This window comes from Eptesicus fuscus, chromosome 22, assembly GCF_027574615.1.
Source record: "Eptesicus fuscus isolate TK198812 chromosome 22, DD_ASM_mEF_20220401, whole genome shotgun sequence".
Lineage (NCBI taxonomy): Eukaryota > Metazoa > Chordata > Mammalia > Chiroptera > Vespertilionidae > Eptesicus > Eptesicus fuscus.
The window spans coordinates 44,125,516-44,147,978 of record NC_072494.1 but is presented as its reverse complement, the minus strand read 5'-3'; the positions used below and the strand labels follow the sequence as shown (position 1 = coordinate 44,147,978).

Here is a 22,463-nt window from a genome sequence, read left to right as displayed (position 1 = left end):
CTTGGCGGCCTTTCCTGGGAGAGCCGCCCCGGACGGCGGCGCAGAGCCTCTGGGCAGGTGGCCCCTGCCCCAGGGACCCGGCGGAGCGAGGGGCCGGCTGGGAGGAGGCGCGGGACAGCGCGGGGCTGGGCTGGAGGACGGGGCGGCCTCCGGGCGGCAGGTGTTCCCGAGGGCGAGCTGCGGGGGCGGGTCTGCGGTGCGGGCTGGGCCGGGGGTCGGTACCAGTCACCTTTCTCGCCCCCACGGCGACTAGCGCTCCGCGAGGCTGGCACCAGCGCCCTCGCGCTACCCCTTCCGCTGGGGTCTCCGCCTGGAACCCACAGGTTCCATGTCAGGGTTTTGGCCCCGGGCTGTCTGTTTCCTCATTCTGTTTCGGAGTCCAGGCAAAGGGACCTCCTTGGTCTGCCCCCGGGGCTGCGCTCGGGCGTTTGAAGCGTTGGGAGGACGCAGCACAGCAGGGAGGCCACACACCGCCTCTACACAGAGTAACCCCAACGCTACAGGCCCCCCGAAACCCACAAAAGCCACACGAAGACCCCTTGACCAAGCCCTTCTCAGCCAGCCCAGCGGCTGGGTCTCAGCTCCCCCAGAACCGGGGGTCCGGGGCGCCGAGCGGTGGTTTCCAACGCACAGCAGCCGGTCGCCAAGGGCTTTCCTTCGCAGGAACAACTTGGCAGAGAGTCCAGGGATTTTGGGGGCAGCACACTGCTTTGCTTACTCCTCGCCAGAGGAGCAGGGGCTGCCAAGCGACTTTGGGGTCACGAGTGCCTCCCGGGAGTTGCTGCTGGAGGCTGATGCAGGTTAGAGGCCAGCTCTGCGGGTTCTCTATTTAGACACGGAGCGCCCCGGCAGGAAGAGGCTCGTCCTGAGCAGGTGCATTTGGACCCAGCGGTGCCCCCGACACGGGGGGGACGGGAGGGGGAGCTGGGGGGCAGCGATGGGAAGAGCGAGGCTCAGAAGGGGAGGATGACCCCTGGGGTGAGCCGCCCTCAGGCGCTGCCGTGCCTGTTCTCCTCCTGGCGGGTGGCTGGAGGGGGGAGAGCACCGGGCAGGCCCGGGCTGGGAGCCGCATGACGGAGGCGCCGGACCAGGGAGCCGTTATAACAGGCAGAGCTCCAGGTGCCCGCTCGCCCGGCAGGGCCTTAGGTGGCAGAGCCTGGAATGGGCGGCTTTCCCTTTGGACACGCATTTGGAGGCAGCGCTTTCCCAGGCGGCAGGGAGAGGCCCGGCTCCCAGGTGGCCTCCTGCTCCCCGCTGTGGGGCGCAGCTGCAGAGGCCACAGCCTCTCCCCTGGTCACCGTGGCTTGGGGGTCTCCGGAGTGTGTAGAGGACCCCATATCAGGTGGCCCCTCTCCATGTGCTGAGCATGAGGACAGAGCCAGAGGGAGACGCGTGCAGTGGGCCCCTGCCCGCGCGCCGGCCGGCATCCGGGTCCTCTTCACTCCCCACGCCCCCAGGCGGTGCTTCTCAGCTCAGGGCCTTTCTGTGCCCACAAGGGTGTCACCGCACCTGGAGGCCAGCCGTGGCGCCAAACACCTGGCAAGGCACAGGCGCTGCTCGGACAGGAATCACCTGGCCCGCGTCAGGAGGCCTGAGGCCGAGTCCAGCGCGGGGTCTGTGAGTCCGTAGGAGCTGGCGTCCAGGCCTGGACAGAAGCCCTCGGAGGTGAGCGCGCTCCCCGCCATGGAGAGGCGGGCGGGATGGGCGGACCAGCAGGACGAGTGAGCGGGTGAGCATGATGAGGGGGACAGTGAGGTGTCTGCTTCCTCCTCTTGGCCTCACACTCCTCTCCCTCGTCGTCCACACCCCAAAAGGGACCCAGGGGTGCTGGGTGGTCTGTAGCCTGCACCGATTTAGGGAAGGGCCACCCGTGCCCGGCCCCCAGGTGAGCTAGAAGCACGGCAGGGCCGCCTCGCTCTAGAGCCACCTTTCCTGGAGGGCGGGCACAGAGGCCCCCAGGGAACCGTGGCCCCGAGGGAGAGGAAGTTGTTTCCCAGTTTCTAAGATTCCGGTGAATTTGGAGCTGGGCTGAGCCAGATTCTGGGAAGGGAGGGGGCGTTCAGAGGAAGGGGGAGGGCGGGGCTGTGATAAAGCCACCGGCTTCCACTTCCCCTTCTGACTCGGAGCCTGTCCGTCCTGGGGTGCAGCCCCCGAGGAGCCTGCTGGCTGTGCTGGCCCCGAGCACCACTCCGGCCACCATGGAAGTCCCCCCAGTCCTGCTGCTCCCTGCTGCAGCGAGTGACCAGACTGGCTGTCCCCTGCTCCATTCCTGGGGACACATGCTGCTGTGGACGGCTCTGCTATTCCTGGGTGAGTCGGGGTCCGGGGCCAGAGGGAGGGACGGGCCTGGTGCCACCTCGGTCGGTGGGTCGGAGCTGTGCTCGGCGAGGCGGGGGCTGGCGTGAGAAGCAGTCAGGCTGATGCAGACCGACCCCTGGCCGCCTGCTGGCCTGGCAGAGCGCGACAGTGCAGAGCGGGGGTGCTAAAGTGTCTTTTGCCTAATTCCCCCGGGCCCTGTCTCTGAGGCTCTGCCAGCCCCACATCAGAACCCGCTCCCAGGAGTCCCGGGGCCAGACGTGCATGGCTCGGGTGGCCGCTCTGCTCCTTCCTCAGAACGTGTTTCCAGGGACCACGTCTCAGGGGAAGGTCACGGTGCCCCAGATGGCGTGGGAGGAAGCTGGAAGGCACGTGGCAGGCAGTGGCTATTCTCTGTCCCCTGAATCCACGTCAGGCCTCGAGCGCTTCCCTTCCCCTGGGAGAGGCAGGCTCCTGCTCAGTCCACACCACCTGTTGTGCCAGCGCCACCACACAGACCCGGCCTGGCGGCCTGGCCCCGCCGGCCCTGCTCAGGGAGAAAGCCAGGGGGCCAGAGGCCAAGGCAAGGGCCGGCCGCTGGGGGAACCAGCCCCAGGACCTCCCAGCTCAGTTCCTGGAGCTGCCCCACCCCCACCCCCAGGACGGCCCAGAGGAAGAGACACAGCGCCCTCCCCCCCCCCCCCGCCCCATGGGGTCTGCCTGGCTCAGCCTCACAGGGACACTCAGCCTGGCGGGGTGACCTTCGTCTCTGCCTCCGCCAAGGTCCCCACGGTGGGAGACAGACGTGTGGCTTTTTCTTTCATTTGTGCTTTGGCTCCGTCACCAACGAGCTGCCCCATCTTTTCGGTTCTTGTCTGGGAACCACACTTAGCTCTCCATTGCTCAGCGACTCAGTTTTCACAGCCCCTCTGCCTGGGTCGCCCGGAAGCCACGCGTGCTCCGTGCTGCACCAGTACCTGTGGGTGCAGCTCCAGGTCACCCTCCCGACCCGGCCCCCTGGCCTCGAGGGACGCCTGCAACCCGGCGCGGTGTCCCTGCTCTTCCCGCTTCTCAGGTGCCACCAACCACCTTGTTGAAACAGTAAATGAACGCCATGTGCAGGCCTGTGCTAGGGACTCGCCAGCGCCCCGCACAGCGGCCGCCGGACCGCCCGGGGCCTGGCCTCCCTGGCTGTGGGGGGCAGCGGGAGGAGAGCAGCTGCTTGAGGCTGATACGGAGCTTCCGAGGAGGCCACGTTTCAGCGGAGAAGGGGCCACATTCAGCCCCTTGAGGGTGCAAAGGAAGCAGGCTCAGAGCAGCGGACCAGCCAACGCAACAGCCAGGCCTGTGGCCGGTGTGGAGCTCGAGAGCTCGGGGAAGGAGCTGGAGAGCCAGGCGCGGCCTTTAAGAGCAAAGGAAGGCCGCCCAGGCTTGTAAGCGGGAGTGACGTCGTTTAAAATAACCCTCGCTTCTCGAATGGGTGTGGGGGACAAAAGAGGTGGGGAGACAAGTCGGGAGGCGGCAGAGGCCGGTGGGGACTGGGCAGCGTGGGGCCGTGGACGGAGGAGAGACGGCACCCACGCTCGCAGTGGGAGGCAGGCTGGCAGAATGCTGGCGTGAGGGCGGGTGTGGGGAGGAATGGAAGAGACCAGCTTCCAGGCCCAGGGAAGCAGGAAGGGCCGGTGGGGCGGGAACGGAGACGGAGAGCCACGGAACGTGTCCATGTCCGCTGTCGCAAAGGAAGCTGACCAGGAGCGGGCGGGGCGGCTGGTGTAGGAGACAAGGGAGAAACCTGGCTGCGAAGGGAGCAGGGAGAGAAGTTTGGAATTATGTGTGGGGTCAGGTGAAAGGTTTTCTTTTCATGAAAGATACTGGATGTCCTGCCATCGATGAGGAAGAAGTCCCCGGAAAGGGCGCTGGTGATGCAGGAGAGGGAGTCACAGGATGAAGGGACGGGCAGAAGGGGCTGGCCCAGTGAGGTGGAGACACGGGAGGGGGGTGCGGGGGCAGGAAGGAGGGCGATGCGGGCAGCTGAGGTCGGCCCTAGGGGCAGGAGCATCTGGGCGAGGAAGACTCTGCGTCCTCCCAAGGGCAGCAGCTCCGTGTCCTTGGAAATGTGGTGGCTGTGAGTTTGCAGCCACCATCTACCTGCTCCGAGGTTTGAGCAGCGCGGGGCGGAGCAGGTGCAGGCCGGGCAATGCGGGGGGGGGGGGGGGGGGGGGGGGCGGGAGGGCGGGGAGAGGAGGGCGGGTCTCGGGGCTTGCAGGCGGTGACTACTCACAGTGACGCTGGACTTTGCTTTCCCCCTGCAGCTCCTGCGGCCGGGACCCCTGGTAAGTCCTGCCCCACCTCTCCCTCCCCAGCTGCCCCTTCCTCTGCCCAGCACAGCACCTAGGCAGGGCCAGGAAGGTAATGCTCTCCCCTCTCCCCCCTCCCTCTCCCCCTCCCCTCTTCTCCTCCCCCTTCCCCTCTCCCCCCTCTCTTCTTTCCCCTCCCCTCTTCCCCTCCTCTCTTCCCCCTTCCCCTCTTTCCTCTTCCCTCTTTCCCCTCCCCCCACCCTCTCCCCTCTCCCATCTCCCCTCTCCCCCCTTCCCCCTCCCCTCTCCCCCCTCCCCCCAGAGATGGGGTCAGGCAGCAGGTGCACAGATATTGTCACAGGAAACAACCCCACCTTCTCTCTCGATCGCCTTCCTCTCTCCAATGCAAGCAATTCCATCCGAACAGGAGCCCCGCACTGTCGGTTTCAGCCTCCTGTCCATGACCCTCTCCTTTGTCCGAAGGCCTGGGGCCTGGGCAGGAGCAGGAGGGGACCCACGGGCTGAGCTGCTTCCTCTCCCGGGGGCAGGGGCCTCTCCCAGGGCCTGAGCCCAGCGGTCCCTGCATTGGCCCCGGCCTTTCTCCCTCTTCTCCGTCCTTCTCGGTGTGGGGATGAGGACAGGCCTGTTCTAAGGGATAAAGAAGGACGTGCAGTCAGAACAGAAACCAGGCAACTCCCATTCTCACGCTGACACCCCCACCACTCTCTTCGGCCAGTTCTGAGTCCAGACACCTCCATTTAAAGGGGGAGCAACCCCCACAGGTGTGTGTGTGTGGTGTGTGTATGTGTGTGGTGTGTGTGTGTGTGGTGTGTGTATGTGTGTGTGTGTGTGTGTGTATGGGTGTGTGTGTGTGTGTATGTGTGGTGTGTGTGGTGTGTGTGTGTATGTGTGGTGTGTGTATGTGTGTATGGTGTGTGTGTGGTGTGTGTGTGGTGTATATGTGTATGTGTGTGTGTGTGTGTGGTGTGTGTGTGTGTATGTGTGTGGTGTGTGTATGTGTGGTGTGTGTATGTGTGGTGTGTGTGTGGTTCGGCTGCACAGCTAGGCGCCTTCATTTCGAGAGCGGGTGCCCTGTGCCCTGACCCTTTCCTTGCTCTTGACGGGCACGAGAAGCAGGCGTGGCCTTCTCAGAGAGCTGTGGTCTGCGGCAGGGCCCAGGGCTTCCTGTCTGGGCTCCGAGACCTGCTCCGTCGGCTCCTCACGCTCCTCTCTCTGCCAGGTCTCCCGAAGGCCGTGGTCAGCCTCCAGCCCCCCTGGCTGCAGGTGTTCCCCGAGGACAACGTGACTCTGAGCTGCCAGGGGGCCCGCAGCCCGGGGGACAGCTCCACCCAGTGGTTCCACAATGGGACCGCCATCCCCACCCAGGCCCAGCCCAGCTACAGCTTCAAGGCCAGCAGCAGCCACAGCGGGGACTACAGGTGCCGGACGGGCCAGACCGGCCTCAGCGACCCTGTGCACCTGGACGTGACTTCCGGTCAGTGGGGGAGCGGGGAGCCTGGGAGGCGGGCCTGGGAGCGGCCGGCCGGCAGAGGGTTTGGGAAAGGGGTGGCCGTTTTCTGGGAAGTGTGGCCGAGCTGTTGGAAGTGGTTTCTGCCCAGTCATTTCCCCTCGCACCCCCGCCTCTCTGCTTCTGTGTGGGTGCCCCTCGCACCCCGCCTCTCTGCTTCTGTGTGGGTGCCCCTCGCACCCCGCCTCTCTGCTTCTGTGTGGGTGCCCCTCGCACCCCGCCTCTCTGCTTCTGTGTGGGTGCCCCTCGCACCCCGCCTCTCTGCTTCTGTGTGGGTGCCTCGGAATGTGTGAGGGTGCTTGGCCTCAGTCCTGATTGAGCAAGAAGGTGACAAGGCCACAAACAGGCCACCGGGGGTGAGAGAAGCAGAAGGAAACCCCAACTTCACAGAACCCCACTTTCCTCGCCAAGGCAGGAGCACAGCTGGGTGCCTGAGTCTGTTTCCCCTTTGCTCTGTGGGGTGCTGACCCCAGCAGTCTCACGTCCCTGCCCCACCCTCCACGACTTTCCTCCTGACACAGGGCAGCTCCACGCACGTTTCCGACCCAATGGGCGCTCTCCCCCTCCTGGCAGAACATGCTTCTCCATGCAGAGCGCTGCTCACCCCGCCCCCTCCCTCGGCCCAGTCCTCCTCAGGAGCTCCCAGCAGCCCCAGCCCGCAGAAGGGGCAGGCCTGGGAGAAGGCCCGGGGCCTGGCCCCTCCAGGAAGGGGAGAGGCGAGGGGACCGCTGAGATAGGCGAGTTCCCACCAATGGCCACACCAGGCCCGGGACCAGCACATGAGGTGGATGCCCCCCGGGAGGACCTGAATCCTCCAGCCTGGGGGCCCCAGGGCCCCCAGAAGTTCAGGTCTACCACTGGGCGTTCCAGCAGGGGCAGCTCACATGTCACCGTGTGCACAGCAAGTGGGTGGCTGGGGGGCCTGCCCCCTGGGTCTGCCCAGCAGCAGGCGGCCGTGCCCGGCTCCCTCACAGCAGCAGCCCTCACCCAGGCCCTGCCCACCATCGGCCGCCAGCTCCTCAGCCAGTCCGGGGCAGGCGCGCTCTCAGCCCCACCACTGCGACCCAGTCCTTGCTCCTGGGACCAGCACCTCCCAGCCTCACCCAGGCCAGGCCCACGTGTACCTGAGGCCCTGGCTGGGAAGCCTCTGGCAGGGAGACCAGACCCTGGGCCTCCCGACTCATCCCCATGCCCCGGGCAGAGGCTCGGGCCAGCCATGCAGGTGCAGGCGCTCAGCCTCCTGGAGGCCAGCAGGTGTGGCCGGGCAGACTTGGCAGAGAGGGGCCCCAGCCCACGGCTCCCCTGAGGAGGGCCTTGCCCTGTCTTCACCTCCTCTGTCTGCCTCTCCCTGCCTCTCACCAGGCCCTCGCTGTGGCTCAGCTTCCTCTCGGGCCTCAGGCCAGTCCCTCCACCTCAGCCAAGCTGAGTGAGGTGGCAGGAATAGCACCCGAGTCCACGAGGCCAGGTGGAGGGAGCCAGTACCTGGGCATTTGGGTCATTGCCTTCCTCAGGGGCGGTGTGGGGGAGCCGTCTCAGGGACATGCAGGTCCAGCCCGTTCCCCACTGAGCAACAGCACCGCAGCCTCAGGAGACAGGCGGGGCCCCGGCACAGCCCGCCCCAGCACGGACCCCACTGGCTGGCCCTCGGCCGCCGCCTCCTGTCCCCGCTGCCTTCCCCCTGCCGTCTGCACCTGCTGGGCTAGCCCCGTCGTGGCTGAGGCGGAGACACACCGAGCTCGGTGCTTGCTGCCCGGACACCTCCCGTAGCTGGGCCATCGTCCGGCGGCGATGCCAATACCCCCCGCAGTGAGCTGGCAGCCACCCCACCCCCACCCCAGGAGCACCGCCCCTGGACTAGCCACGGGCCCAGACAAGTGGGTGACTCAAACCTCCACAGGCCACCGGGAAGCCCCGATTGTCACCCACATCACTGGGGCTTTTGTATCCAAGAAGGAGCAGAACCCAAGTGAGAAGCTGCTGCAGGCAGGGCTGGGCAGGCCGCGTGAGAAGCAGGCTGTGGCCTTGTGCACGACTGGCCCGTCTGCCAAGCAGACAAGAGGGCAGGGTCCCGAGTTGTGAGCAGTTTCGTGCCTCTGAGCGGTTCTGCTCCGTGAGTTGCACCAGGAGGGCCAATGCGAGCTGTGGCTACAGATCTGGCTGAAGAGGAAAACGTGAGGAAGCTTCAAGAAGCCCACCCACGGGGACTGCCGCAGCGGGTGTGCCGTGCCGAGGCCCAGGAGAACGCCAGGGGCAAAGAGCCGGGCTTGAAGAACCTGCCCTGGGCACGGCCCTGCGGCCGAGTCCCCTCCGGCTGTCCCAGCTGCGGCGCAGAGGAGGCAGGAGCTCATGGCTTCTCCACGCGGCTCCCAGGAGACGGATGGGCGGTTTTATGCTCAAAGAGGAAACCCCTGAGTGCCGAGAGCTGGCAGGGCCTGTCCCCACGGCGGTCTTCCAGGAGGCCGCAGCTGGCCCTCTGCACACACCGACCTAAGGCAGACACGCCCAGGTCCGGTTTAACCGGGGAGCCGCAGCCTCGCAGGGAAGGACCAGCTGCTCCAGCGATGCGTCTCCGTCTCCATGGAGATTCCCCGACAAGGACGCGAGAGGCAAGAACGGCTGCTTCTGCAGGCGGCAGCTTGGACGTTTCTCTGGCTTCTCTCTGTTGTTAACAATCTGTGGTTCTGAGCCTCCCGCTTGCCCTAGCCCAGTGGTTGGCAAAACAGAGCCAAATATCAACAGTACAACGATTGAAATTTCTTTTGACAGCCAAATTTTTTAAACTTAAACTTCTTCTAATGCCACTTCTTCAAAATAGACTCGCCCAGGCCGTGGTATTTTGTGGAAGAGCCACACTCAAGGGGCCAAAGAGCCGCATGTGGCTCGAGAGCCGCAGTTTGCCGACCACGGCCCTAACCGAATCCTGATTAAGAGGCTGCAGGTGGGCCAGGGCCACTCAGCCTTGCCTGCAGGGGAGTCCGAGGGCCCGCTCCCTCGGAGGAGGAGATGCTCCGTGCTAGGCCAGGGAAGGTGGGCCGCAGGGGCGGCCGGAGAGCAGCAACAGCTGGTCCTCCCCGCCCACTCGGTTCCCTCTGCAGCGCCCACGGGTGGAGGCCCCCAGCTTCCTCTCTGCTGTCACTCTCCCTGTGTCCTGGCAGGCTCCCCATGCAGACTCGGGGGTCTCATGCTGACTGGTGGCAGGGACTGAGAGGGCTTGACCGGCAGGCACGCCCAAGGCTGTTGTCATTCTCTGCCCCTCCCCCTCCCATGTCTCTAGTGTCTGCTCCCCGCCCTTCCTCTCCAATCCCAGCCCCTCCGTCCTGGCGCTTCGGAGGAAAGCGCGGGGGAGCTCAGGACTCGGCGCCCTCCTCAGGCCTGTTCCCACACAACCCAATAGCAAACACCCTTCCTTCCTCAGGGAAAGGACGAAAACTGGGGGGACATCACACGGCAGACTAATGACCCCCCATGACACTGAGGCCTTCAAAGTCCCCCTGCAGGAAGCGCCACATTCCCTCACATTCACCAGAGAGCGAGCATTTGTTGGCTGCCCGCCTACGACCTCAGAGACACGCCTCCATGTCAGAGTGCCCCCTCCCTCCTGCCCAGGGGCTGCACCAGACCCCGTGCGCCTCCCTAGAGGCCTGCGGGGCCGGGCGGGGCCGCAGCATCTTTCCCGGGACAGGAAAGGGCCCCTACGACGTGTCAGGAAGGGTTGGAGGTGTGTGGTGTCCTATGTCCATCCTCACGGCCGGGGACACTGAGGCCCAGAAGTTGAATGACTTGCCCAGATGACAGAGCCCATGAGTGAGGGCGCCAGGGCCGGGGCCAGGACGTCTGGTTCCAGACTTCAGCTCGTCCTGCCCACATCCTGCCCCACCAGCCGGGGCTGAGGGCTTGACTGGCACGCACGTGGCTGTGGCCATTCTCTGGGTCTCAGAGCTGAGGGCTGCCTTGTCCTATGTTCTGTGTCTTCCAGCCTGGCTGCTGCTCCAGACGCCCCGCCTCCTGGTCCCGCCGGGGGACCCCATCGTGCTGCGGTGCCACAGCTGGAGGAACTGGCGCCTGTACAAGATCACATTCTTCCAGGACGGGAAGCCCAAGTGGTTTTCCCATACGAATTCCAGCTTCTCCATCCCACATGCAAACGCCAGCCACAGTGGCGCGTACCACTGTTCAGGGTTCCTGGGGCAGACGCTGCACGCCTCGCAGTCCGTGAGCATCACCGTCCCAGGTGGGAGCCCTGCCCAGGTGGCAAGAGGTGAGGCAAGGGTCACCTGGGCGTCCACGGGGATGCAGAAGCTCCACAGCAGCAAATCTGGGCCCCGGGCGCAGCGGAGGGGCCAGCGGCCGGAGTACGGGCTGGAGGTCGGGCCCTGGGCTTGTAGGTGGGGGGGCCCCACGCCCGGCGCAGCGCGGAGCGGACCGCCCTGGGAACGGAAGTTCTCGTGTTCTGCCCGCCATGCTCTAGGGAGGGCCCGTGCCGGACAGCTCACCGCTGCGCTGACGCGGTGGGTGCCTCTCCCGCGGGGCCTCCAGGCTCCCCTCCCGCCACCCTGAGGCCCGGCACGAGCCCTTCCCTCCGCGGTGCACCCTAGGTTAGGACAGACCGGGTGGGGCACAGTCCAGCGCAGACGCCCTGAGCAGGCCAGGTTGACCTGGGAGGGCCCAGGCCCCGCGGCTGCGGGGACCAGCGTGGGCACAGGCCTGTCTGAGTCCTGTCTTCCCCAGTGTCCAGCAAACCCTTCCTGCCTGTGGTCATCGCGGCCGTGATGGCCAGCGTTGTTGCTGTGGCTGGAGCGGCCGGAGTGGCCTGGGTCTGCTTCAGGCGACACCAGAGTTCAGGTTTGTGGCTTTTCTCGGTTTCTCTTATCAGCGCCTCCCTGGCCAAAGCCCCAAAACGTCGCCAGAACCCTCCCCTTAGGGCTGCAGTCCTCACGTTCAGACGGCCTCACATTTTAGTTCCTCATTCATTCGCTAGCTCGCTCCTTCCCCGAGGCTTGGCCACACGCGTTCCGTGTGGAGCGCGGTGCTAGGCGCCGTGGGCGGCACCCGGACCCAGAGTCCGGCCTGTGCCTCGCAGAGCTCCAGGGCCGCAGGCGGGAAGGCAGGAGCTCAAACAGATCGTATGATCCGAGGGATGAGAGCAACGACAGAGAAATGCGAGGCCACGGGGGAGGGGACGGAAGAGCCCACGGGACCGCGTGGGGTGGGCCGTTAGAGACACCTTCCTGGAGGCACACGTGGGGCCGACTGCCTCTGGCCGGGTCTCAGCTCCATGGCTCGCCGGCTGTGCGGCCTTGGCTGACTCCACACTCCCTGAGCCTCAGTCTCTTCCTCTGGAAAAGGGGACATCACAGCAGCCGCCTCCCGGGTGTTATGAGGGGACGAGGCCGAAGCTCTTACAACAGCGGCACGTGCATACGGAGGGTGCCTGCCCTGCGAGCCGGAGGAAGGGGCAGAGAGGGGGGAGGCTGGGTGCTCGGAGCTAAGCGGCCAGCGGAGGAAGCTGGGCTCTGGGGAAGCAGCTTCCTCCCCGCAAAGCCGAGGGAGAGGAGGGGCACCTGAGCCTGTGAGCTGGTCACACCATCGGCCTGGGAGGCCGGAAAGGCTGCTCACCGGGGGAGGGGACCCCACGCCGCACCAAGCACCCTGCAGCTCCGCCAGGACCTGGCGCCCCCGGTAACTAGGGAGATGCAGAGACCCCGGGAGGGAGGAAGCGGCGCTGATACAGGGCAGAGCGAGCCCCCGAAGGAGCAGTGGTGGCCTCCCAGCGTCCCGGAGCCCGTGCTCAGCCTGGCGGTGCGGCTTCTCCGGACCAGGCCTTCTGGGCGGGAGCGGGGAGGAGGGCGGAGGACCCCTCTGAATGCGAAACGTCTGTGTTGGTCCTAACACAATCCTAACCCTGATCCTTGGTCCTGAGGACTCAGGCCCCACCCTATAACCTACTAACCTCCTGTGTGCCCTCCCAGCCCTCCCAGGAAGCCCTGAGAACAGGGAGAGGGGAGAGACCCCACCTGAGGAGCCAGGTGAGTGCAGCCCCGGGGCTCCGCTGCCTCGCCTGGGCGCCCGGTGAATTGGAGCAACAGGCGGCTTGTGTGTGTTCCGCGGGCACCGGAGGGAGGGGCTGGGGAGGAGCAGGGCCCAGATCGCTTGGACCTACTCCTGGGCCTGAGAGACCTCACTGGGCCTGAGGAGAGGAACAGCCGGCCAGGCAGAGGGAGGAGCTCGCCAATGTCTCCTGCCAATGGCTGTTCTACTGCACCGGCTGCTGGCTCGTCCCTCCCTCCCTCCTCGCTCTCCCTCTTTCCTTGTATGTCACGGTGTCACCAGATCCAGGACTAGGAACGCTGGGAAACTTCCAGAGCAGGAAATGAGAGGTAGCTTTGGCTGCGCTGGCACAGTGCAGGGGTCAGAAGATGTAAGATGAGGTGACTAGGATTGGGGTCGGACTCTAGGAGGGAAGGAGGAGGCCTGGGGACAACCTGGATTTGCTGACGAGTCTGTCTCTGTGGAGGGATGGGGTCTGGACGGTCAGGCTCAGCTCTCACAGGAGCACGAGAAAGTTCTGGGGTTCTAGCGGCATTTGTAGGCTCCACGACGGAGCTCGGGTCCAGGCCACTGCCTGAGCCCTGTCCCCACTGGGCAGAGGGACCGCGGCAAGCCATCCCCCGTGGGTCAGCCTCCTCGCCGAGGGAGCCGGCCTCCAGGTCTGACGCGGAGCCAGTGGCCCCCTGGCCCTGCCTTCATGCACCGGCCAGCAGGCCTGCAGGCAGAGGCTGGGACCCTCAGGGGCGGGTGACAGAGCAGAGCCCAGATCTGAGAGCCCCAGCGCGTGCTGTCCCGCTGCGCCCTGAGCAGCCACGTCCCGCCCGGCTCGGCAGCGGGGGTGGGGGGTGGGGGGGCGGCACCCAGACCCTGAGTGGAGCCTGGTCACCACGCCTGGCCACCCCGATGTGTGGCCGTCTCCACGGGCGCAGATGTGTCCCACAGGGCATTTACTTTGAAGCCAGGACTGGGGTTGGGGCTGCCATAGGCGCGGGCAGGTTAGAGGGAGCACGCGGACGGGGTCTGTCCCGGAGTCCGGGGCATGGCAGACGGGGTGCCCTGTCCGGGGCATGGCAGACGGGGTACCCTGTCCGGGCGGGAGGACCTGCGGTGCGGTCTCAGACCTCGCTGCTGCTGCAGACACGGAGGGCTTTCCCGGCCAAGCACGAGGGACTGGCTGTTCTACTGCACTGGCTGCCGGCTCGCCCCTCCCTCCCTCCCTCCCTCCCTCCTCGCTCTCCCTCTTTCCTTGTATGTCATGGTGTCACCAGATCCCTCAAAGTCCCAGCAAGGACGCACCTCATCGGCCCAACGTGGCCGACGTCTTCTCCCCCTGAAGTTTGTCCCAACACCTCAGACCCAGGCAGCTGCCTGCTTTACCGCGCAGCGCAAATGCCGGCCTCCCTGAGCCAGCCTGGTGGACGGCTGAGGCCCGGGGCGGCTTGGGTCCGGGGCGGCTTGGGTCTGGGGCGGCTTGGGTCCGGGGCGGCTGGGGTCCGGGGCGGCTGGGGCCCGGGGCGGCTGGGGCCCGGGGCGGCTGGGGCCCGGGGCGGCTGGGGTCCGGGGCGGCAGTGCGCAGTGGCCCCCACGCAGGGCCCTGCTGACTGTGCTTCTCGCCCACAGCCAACATCGCCGGCGCTGACGAGGCTGCCAAAGCGGAGGTGAGCCCCCAGCCATGGCCTGCCCCCCTTCTCCTCCCCCCTTCCCCTCCCTGCCCCCACCGTGGCTTCTCAGAGGACAGCAGCCCCATTGCCCCTCTGCCTTCTCTAGGTGGAGAACGCCATCACCTACTCCCTCCTCCTGCAGCCCGACGCCCCCGAGGAAGACACCTCGCCCTCGGATTACCAGAACATGTAGCGGCGGGCGAGGGCCAAGCAGGCCCATCTCGTCTTCTGGCCGGACCCCCTCGGGCAGGATTCCTGCCGTCCGAAGAGGGGGGACTCTTCCAGGGTCACCTGCGGGGATCCTGGGCTCCTGTCCTGACAGCACAACGCCGGTCCCTGATGACAGCCACACTGACCCCTGAGCCCCAGCACTTCTCGCCATCACACTCCTCTGTCCCACGTCCACGCAAAAACTGTCCCACGTCCACGCAGACAATAAAACTTGCTTTTAAGCGATTGTAGCCACACGGGAGATGCTTATGTTGCAGGTCACAGGGGAAAGCTACATTCCTATATGCGACCTCAGAAATGTTGAAACAGGAACGCATCCAGCATGTCAGAGTGGTGATTTCATGGTGCTCTTCCTTCCTGTTTCCAGCAGAGCCTGTGTTACTTTGATAATAAAACACTATAAAACAGCACTCCCTTCACCTGGTTACAATTTTAATCCTCACCCAAGGGTGTTTTTATTGATCTTTAGATAGAGGGATACAAATTGCCTAGGTCTGTGCCCAGTTCAGGAATCGAACGTGCAACCTCTTGGTGTCTGCGGTGACGCTCCAACCAGGACCCTCCCTTTTTGAGGCTGGGCCAGGACAGCCCCCTTTCAAGGCTGATTGGTTGGCGAGCAAACCACCCTGGCCTGCTTCCCTTCTGGGGTGACCTTGGGAATGACCCTCTTAAAGCAGAGCACTCGTCTTCCCTGAATTTGCCTTCTTGTGTCCGGGTCTTCTTCCTCTTCCTCCCGGCAGATAAAGGACCACTTTGCTTTGTCACCCGGTTCTCAGCACGCCACGGGCCTCAGGAGAGGCTGCGGACGCTTCCTGCCGCTGCTCCTGCTGCAGGCACCAGAGGACGTGGCCTCGGAGAGGCCGTCCCAGCAGCTGGAAGATGCCCGACAGCCCGGGGCTCGGTGGGTGCCCTGGAGAGGCCTGTGTTCTGGGGAGCCTGAGACAGCCGCGTGCGACGCTCTTGCTGTCAGGACTCAGCGGCTTCCTTTGCTGGGTGGTTGCCATGGCTTTTGGGATACACTTCCTATTCCCACAGTCAGAGTTCCCACTCACACTCACTCGCAGCGACTGGCACTGAGCTGTGGTGGGAAGAGTGGTGCCCTGAACACCCACGCCCCGTGGTAGGAGAAAGGCCTCCGAGCTCACTCTCCAGCTGTGCTTATTTTCAGAACCATCCCTGAGCCCTCTGACATTGACCTCTGACTCCCGAGCCTTCCCGGGGTCCTCCAGGAGACCTGTCCGGGTCCTCACCAGCCCCCGCTTTAAGGACCAAACTCAGGTCCCTGTGGCTGAGTTTCCCGTAGCGACAGGACCACCATGTGTGGCCACCCCAGGGCCCGTGTGGACTTTAAACAAAATTCTGCTCCGCGGCTGAGTGCTCGAGAGGAACCTCGACCTCCTGGTCCGTTCATCCTCATCGCACTTGCCCAAGGTTTACTTTATTGCTCTTTCCACAAAATTAGCTTTGGATTTCTGATCGAGCCTTCTCTTATATTTGCTTTCCATTTTGTACATTGTAATAATTTTAAACCCCTTTCTTATTTCTGATACTTTTGCATTTTTAAAAATCAAGAAATAGGTATAAAGTCACCTAAGATATTTTCCTCACCAGACGATCACTTTTACTGTCCTCCTGTGTATACTGGAATTAATATTCCTTATTTCTCTTCTTTTACTTTTGAGGAAAGCACAATTTCATCAGAACATTTAAATTATACAGGAATTTATATCAAGATTAGTTAAAACTTTTCATTAAATGTCTTATAACATACTTTTCTATAACTTTAAGTCAAGTAAACCCATCGATTTATGATTTCCACATACCCAGGGAACCTCCGTCTTTAATAGGTCTCCGAACTCTGACTCCTGAGCCTAGCACTGGATCCCAGATAAATGTCTCCTGTGCTTTTCTGGAGGTTTTATAGTTTTACACGTGTATTTAATCCCCGGTCCAGTTTTAGTGCTGTCTGTGTGAGGGAGTGTGAGGGGTAGGTCCAACCCAATTCCTCACGCTTTGGATTTTCGTCGGGGTGGCCCAGACTCTCTCCTGGGCCCGCGCTCTCTCAGGACACAGCCACGCCAGCTCACGCCTCCCTGCCTCCCGCCCACACTCGCCCACCCTGAGTCCCAGGCCATCTGCACGGAACACAAGCCTCGCAGACATGGAGACTTCCTGTAAACGCTGGTTTTGGCCCGAAAGCTGCCTGCCCTCGGGGGCATGCTTGGCCTGTGGTTTTGTACAGCTGGGGGGTCAGGCCCCCCCACCCGCCCTGCCTTCAAGCCCAGGCCTTCCCTTCCGCATTTCTGACGCTTCCTCTCACCTCTGGGCAGCCACAAGGGCCTGGGGGATAACAGGAGGGGGGCGATCCTGTGAGAACAGGGGTGGCCGTGCCACTGGGAGCCTCTGTGAAAGGGGACATCCTGAGGCAGGGACAGGGGCTTCCGGGGGGGGGGGCGGGCCCTGGAGCTGGGAGGTGCTGTCGCCTCCAAGTCCCCCTCTTTCTGGGTCTCCTTGGGTGTCTCCAGTCTCCTCAGGACCAGAGCCTTGGGCTGAGCCTGAGCCTGGGCCTCTGCTGGGTCCTCTGGGTACTTCTCTTTTCCTCTTGCCTTTCCCGGAGCCAGGAGCCATAGCCTCTGGGGCTGCAGTTCTGAGACCGGGTCCGAGAAACTGGGTGGTCAGAGCCCAGGAGGGACTCAACTATGTCTGATGTGGTGCCATCACCGCCCTCTTCTTGTGTCCTGCCGCAGCCCAGGCTCTAGAAACATGGCGGTGGGGGGGGCGGGGCAAGAGGGAGGCGACAGGCAGGCCCCTGAACTCTCAGGGAGCCCACCGGGTTCTGTAGCCTTCAGCAGCTTCCGCCCCTGTCCCGCTGCTTGCCAGCCTCCCCCTCCCCGGCAGGTGCAGGAGGCGGGGACCCTCGTGTGCAGGCTGATCCTCTAACCAATGAGCAACACCGGCCAGGGCTAGTCAGGAGCGGGAGCAGGAGGCGGGGACCCTCCCCCGCAGGAGCAGGAGCAGGAGGCCGAGGGAGCTCTGGAAGCTCCCTGAGCCCACGGGGACCAGGAGCGATGGAGCGCCCTCATTTCCCCACAGCCCTCCACGCAGATGACCTGGGACCTGAAGGATGGAAGCCAATCAGAGCAGAAGAGGAGACAAGACTGTTAGACTTACTTCCTCTTTCTAATTTGAGAGGTTTCGTGTTGACGAGGTGCGGGGTGTGAGGCTGCGGAGACTTCACAGCCACCATGAAGCTGGGCTGCTTCTCGCCTCCTGTGCTCTGGGCAGCCCAGGTGCTGCTGGGTGAGTAACGCCTGAGCTGGCGGGCAGGGGTGGCCCAGCGGGAAGGAGCCTGGACCTCCTCAGGCCTCCGAGGAGGCGGGCTGGGATGTGAAGTGCGGGACTGACTTGAAAACCTCCCAGGCCCCGGACCACAGAGCCTCTGCAGCAAGGATCTCAGCTCCTCTTCCTTTTTGCACCAAAGCCGCGGACGCCTCCGCTCTGTGCTCACGGTCTGGCTGCCACGGTGGCCCGGCGGCAACGTCTGGTCTCAGGGGCCTCCCCACACTGTAGTTCCTGCCCTGGTGGGCTTCGCGGTCATGCGTTCCATCCGGTGTCCTCCGCTCCCCGGCCCCCAGGCATCACGTCCCCCGGTCCTTCGGCATCCCTGGGTCCCTTTGGCGGCTCCCTCGCCACCCTACTGTTCCCTCTTCCTGCAGTCTCCCCAGCAGCTCATTTGTCATTTCATCTTTCCCGGGACAGCTGAGCGACCTGAGCCCTGAATCGCATCTCCAACCCCAGGCCTGTGCTTGAGCGTCACATTCAAACGCCCGGCCTCGCACAGGACACACCCACCGGCGTGTCTCCAGGTCTCCCAGCACACGTGGCCGGTGCTCCATCCCACCTCCCACCAGACACGCAGACAAGGGCTCGGCGAACAAGCCGAGTCCCCTCTGCCTGTGCTCTGCGACAACCAGTTATCGCTGTCCCTGGAGCATAGGAATGCCTTGCTAGGACAAGCCCTCGTCATTTCTGGCCTGGGCCGGGCCCGTGACCTCCCAGCTGAGTGCCTTGTCTCAGCCCGTGTCCTTGAAATAGTTCTGCACTCGGCAGGCCTGGCCCCCAGGTAGCCTCTGCGACTTCCGGGCTCCCCTGAGCAGGTGGCGCTCCAGCAAACCCCAGCTGCTTAGGTTCACGCCCTCTCCCGCTGCACTCTGACCTGTCTCCTCGCTTTGCTCACTCCACTCCCTCTGCTGAAAAGAGCACCCCATGCCCGTTCCCCTCTCGCTCACAAATCCTGGGTGAGGCGGCCCTGCCCAGGAGCTGTCCTGGAGCCTCTGCCCGGGCTGCCTGGCACCTCCCTCCCGAGGAGACCTTGTGTGCCCCGCCTGTGCCGTCCACCAAACCAAAGGGATGAGGCCTCTCCTTTGTCTTTAACCTCATCTTCTGTCTCTGAATTCTCGCACCTGCGTGGTCCCCATAGTGATGTCGTTGATCGTTTCACTGAACACAGAGCCAGCCCTGGGCGGCCAGAGCTCCCGACGCGGTGGACATTCTGGTCTCCACGACTCTCCCCTGAGGGTGTTTCTTTGAAAAAGTCCCTTTTTATCTCTGGACTTGGTTTTCTTATTCACAAAACGAGAGTGGTGATGCTTCTGGCTGTGCTCTGAGGGACAGTGTCTGGCAGCCACGGCAGGTTTTGTGTGAAAGAAGCAGCTGAGAGCGCCCGGCGGGGGGGAAGGGGGGGAGGGGGGAGGGGGGGGCGAATGGAGGAACCGAGAGGGCAGCCGGGCGGGGCAGAGGGGCAGAGGCTCTGAGGACAGCACCTGGGCCTGACGGACCTGACAGACAGAAGGAGGGGAACCAGGAAGGGGGAGGGGCCTCGCTGAGGGAAGTGACAAGGTCAAAGGGGAGTGTGGGGCCTTTGGGAGGGGACAGGGCCAGGGAGGGCCAGGAAGGGTGGAGGTGGGAGAACGGAATCACCTGGCCTGAGCTAAGAAGCAGGGAGGAGAACGGCGAGATTTTGGACTCAGACATACCGAACTGCCTTGCTGCATCCCAACCCCTTTTAAACGTTGGTGAGTTAAACGGGGTTTCCAAGCCCGTTTCTTAAAGATGTAGAAACTCGGGGTGCAGGCACACACCTGGGAGCTTTGTGATGATGAAACAAAGGGTGTGAGGAAGAGCCGGGCCTCCGGCACGTGATGCCCCAGCGGAGGTTAGAACTGACCTCTCCCTTCCCTCCTCTGCTGTGTCCACCGCTCGGGGTCGATGGCCGGGGCCGGGTTCCTGTGCCCACAGCAGCTGGCTGTCATGCGGGTGAGTCCACCCTTTGGCCACTCCCCAAACCACAGTCATTCACTGAGCACCTGCAGGCCAGTGAACCACGTCAAAGACCCTCTGAGAGACCCCGTGGGTCTACTGGGGAAAAGGTCTTGGCGTCTAAAGACCTTTCTAAAAAGGGAGACTCCCCCAGGAGGAGGAGGAGGTGGAGGCACCCGCTGGAGGGCCCGTTCCTGTTCTCCTTCTCCAAGTCTCAGCAGGGTTTCCTGGTTCCTCTGGGGCCACGCCCTCCTCAGCCGCCCGTTCTGAGACCCTGCAGTGTGAGGGCCCTGTCAGCACCTGGGACAGCGCCTGCCACCCTGGGGACCACTCGGCCTCCGGGGAAGTGGACTTCCGGGCCAAGGGCTACACGTTCAGCCGCCCCCTCCGTCTGGTCGTGTCCTACGGTAAGGTCCTGGGAAGGTCCTCTCCCACTTCCCCAAGCTCCCCCTTCAGCCCAGGCCCCCGGGAAGGTGCCGTAGGAAACGGCCACCGATGACAGCTCTCCTTCCATCTCCTCCGCCCAAAGCCCGGGGTGCCCTCAGCCCAGGCCCGAGAGAAGTTGTTGGGGTGAGAGCTCCCTGGTCCTCAGAAAGCTGAGGGTCCACTGTGGGCTGTGACTCAGCTCTCGCTCTGGGCCACAGACTGGCTGATCCTCCAAGGCCCGGCCACTCCCGTCTTTGAAGGGGACCCTCTGGTTCTGCGCTGCCAGGCCTGGCGAGGCTGGCCACTGGCCCGGGTCACCTTCTACCGAGATGGCTCCGTTCTGGGTGCCCCCGGACCCCACAGGGAATTCACCATCGCCGTGGTTCGAGAGGCCGACAGCGGGCATTACCACTGCAGCGCCGTCTTCCGGAGCCCTGGTCCTGGGAGCCCAGAAACGGCATCCTCCGTGGCGGTCACCGTCCAAGGTGAGGGCTCAGGGCAGAGTCTCTGTGGCAGAACAGGGGGGACAGAGACCAGCCTCCTCACGGAGGGCAGGTGCACCGCAGCCCCTCGGCCCTCCGAGTCCCGGGGGCCCCTCTATCCCATGCATCCTGGTTGACGACTAGGCGTCGGGACGATTGTCAGACGCCGTCACTAGATCTGATCCAGTCCAGGCCAGTGAAGACGGGACTGAAAGGGTCAGATGGAACTCTCCTGAGATGGCTCCTTCCCCAGGGAGAGTGTGAGCACCCCACCCCCCACCCCAGGCTGAGCCCTTCCTCTGTCTCTCCCAGAACTGTTTCCAGCTCCGGTGCTCAGAGCCACGCCCTCGCCCTCGCCCCAAGAGGGCAGTGCCGTGACCTTGAGCTGCCAGACAAAGCTGGCCCTGCAGAGATCAGCCACCCGCCTCCTCTTCTCCTTCTACAAGGGGGGCCGGGCCGTGCGTGGCCGTGGCCTGTCCCCGGAGCTGCAGGTCCCCGCAGCCTCAGAGGCCCACTCGGGGTCCTACTGGTGCGAGGCCGCCACCGAGGACAACCACGTGTGGAAAAGGAGCCCCCGGCTGGAGATCAGGGTGCAGGGTGAGTGGGCGTGTTGGCTCGCGTGTGGAAGGTGGGGGCAGGCCGGTGGCCCCTGTGGGGCTCAGTGTGAGCAGGTTCACAGGGACGCAGCAGAGGCAGCAGCCAGGAGCCGGGCCCCTGGGACGGTGAGCGGACACATAGGGACTTCTCCCCAGGCCAGGGGACACCTCCCCGAGCAGGACCACGCCAGCTCCGCCGCTGCTGCTCATGGTGCCGCTCCCACCAGGGACCGCAGCCCCGTGTTGGTTCCGGGAGCCCCATTGTGAAGGCTGCTTCTGGCGTGAAACACAGAGGAGGCCGGGGAGCCGGGGGCCTCGTCGCAGGAATCGGGGGAGGGACCAGGGCGGGAGTGGCTCACGCACGGAGCGGGACACGGAGCGGGGCGGGGCAGGCTGCCGGGAGAAGCTCCTTGAAGGTCATGCCCAGAGGAGGCTGCATACTGTCCTCAGGGCAGTGCCACCCACATGCAGGGAACGGGGAGGGTCCCTGACGGCCACCCACCGCCCTCTGACCAGCCTCACTGCTGCAGGGTTTCGGACGCGAGCCAGGAGGGACACGGGGGTCCTTGTCTCCGCTGCCCTGGGCCCCACAGCGCAGTCAGAGCGCAGGAAAGACCGCTGGGGGAGGGGCGGCGGCCAGAGCCAGACTTCCGGGGTCACTGTCTGTGTGTTCCCCGCCCCACACCAGGTCCCTCGAGCTCCGGTGCACCACCGGTCTTGAACCCCGCTCCTCCGAAATCCGTGGCTCCGGGAATGCCTGCTGAGGAGCCGCCCAGGCCTCTGCCTCCACCGTCCAGCCCTTCCTCGGGGGGCCCAGGCCCCCCCTCTCCCCTGCAGGCCTCCGACCCCCACCTGCACCACCGGATGGGCCTTCTCCTCAGACAGATGCAGGATGTGCGGGTGCTCCTCGGCCACCTGGTCACGGAGCTGAGGGACCTGTCTGGCCACCTGAAGCTGGAGACCAGGAAGGGCCCCGCCGAGCAGGTGTGAGCAGGGCATCTGCAGTGCTGCCAGCACCCCAATAAATGGAGCTCTCCCGTCTCCCTCTTTCTGTCCTGCACATGCGCACAGAGCTCCTCCAGGTTTCCAGTCTTGTCAGAGTCGGAGGCAGGCGAGCGTGGGTGACTGCGCCAAGGGGAGCTGTGCGGCCCCTCAACCTGGCAGCCAGTCCCCTCAGCCCACACGGCGCCTCCTGCTGCCCAGACGGAGCCCGGGCGAGAGAAGCAAGCAGACGGCCGGGGGCAGTCTTGGCGGGACCACCCCCACCTGCCCAGGGGACTCTTGAGTTGTCAGTTTGGGGGTTGCTTCTGTGGTTTAGTAAGTAGAACACAGGAGTGCTGCGAACAGCCTGTAACACAGAGGACTCTCCGGCCCCGAACCTCAATAGTGAGGAGGGGAACCCCAGCCTCATGGACGCTTGGTGTCCGAGGGGGCTGTGCCTCTTCGACTCACTCCCCCACCCCAGCCTCACTCAGCAAATAGTTAGACGCCGGCCTTCACGGCCTCTCCGCGCACAGTCAGCCTCTCTGCCTCTCGAACAGCTGACGCGGCCCACCGGCGCCCGGCGCCCGGACTCAGAC

At 64.4% G+C, this 22,463-nt stretch overlaps 2 protein-coding genes across 6 annotated transcripts; both read left to right on the top strand.

Moving 5' to 3' along the window:
• The first annotated feature begins 2,112 nt into the window (after positions 1–2,112).
• On the top strand, positions 2,113–14,470 carry FCGR2B (Fc gamma receptor IIb). Of its 5 annotated transcripts, none has more exons than XM_054711535.1 (8): positions 2,113–2,310; positions 4,608–4,628; positions 5,833–6,087; positions 10,097–10,351; positions 10,849–10,962; positions 12,090–12,146; positions 13,789–13,826; positions 13,936–14,470. In XM_054711535.1, exons 1-8 carry the CDS (start codon positions 2,199–2,201, stop codon positions 14,020–14,022), a joined length of 939 nt encoding a protein of 312 aa, XP_054567510.1. In that variant the 5' UTR covers positions 2,113–2,198; the 3' UTR covers positions 14,023–14,470. The 5 variants fall into 5 exon arrangements, with proteins under 5 accessions (XP_054567510.1, XP_054567509.1, XP_054567511.1 ...); XM_054711534.1 differs by having other exon boundaries at positions 10,097–10,378; XM_054711536.1 differs by lacking the exon at positions 12,090–12,146 and having other exon boundaries at positions 10,097–10,378.
• A 2,835-nt stretch (positions 14,471–17,305) lies between these two features.
• Positions 17,306–21,875, top strand: FCRLA (Fc receptor like A). Its single transcript, XM_008153155.3, has 6 exons — positions 17,306–17,360; positions 19,359–19,376; positions 19,637–19,786; positions 20,024–20,290; positions 20,600–20,884; positions 21,572–21,875. Exons 1-6 carry the CDS (start codon positions 17,306–17,308, stop codon positions 21,871–21,873), a joined length of 1,077 nt encoding a protein of 358 aa, XP_008151377.2. The 3' UTR covers positions 21,874–21,875.
• Positions 21,876–22,463: the final 588 nt, after the last annotated feature.

Coding starts and splice junctions, on each gene's coding strand:
- FCGR2B (XM_054711534.1), top strand. CDS start 2,199: ATGGAAGTCCCCCCAGTCCTGCTGCTCCCTGCTGCAGCGAGTGACCAG. Junction 4,629..5,832: donor TCCTGCGGCCGGGACCCCTG/GTAAGTCCTGCC, acceptor TCTCTCTGCCAG/GTCTCCCGAAGGCCGTGGTC. Junction 12,147..13,788: donor GACCCCACCTGAGGAGCCAG/GTGAGTGCAGCC, acceptor TCTCGCCCACAG/CCAACATCGCCGGCGCTGAC.
- FCRLA (XM_008153155.3), top strand. CDS start 17,306: ATGAAGCTGGGCTGCTTCTCGCCTCCTGTGCTCTGGGCAGCCCAGGTG. Junction 19,787..20,023: donor CCGTCTGGTCGTGTCCTACG/GTAAGGTCCTGG, acceptor TCTGGGCCACAG/ACTGGCTGATCCTCCAAGGC. Junction 20,885..21,571: donor GCTGGAGATCAGGGTGCAGG/GTGAGTGGGCGT, acceptor GCCCCACACCAG/GTCCCTCGAGCTCCGGTGCA.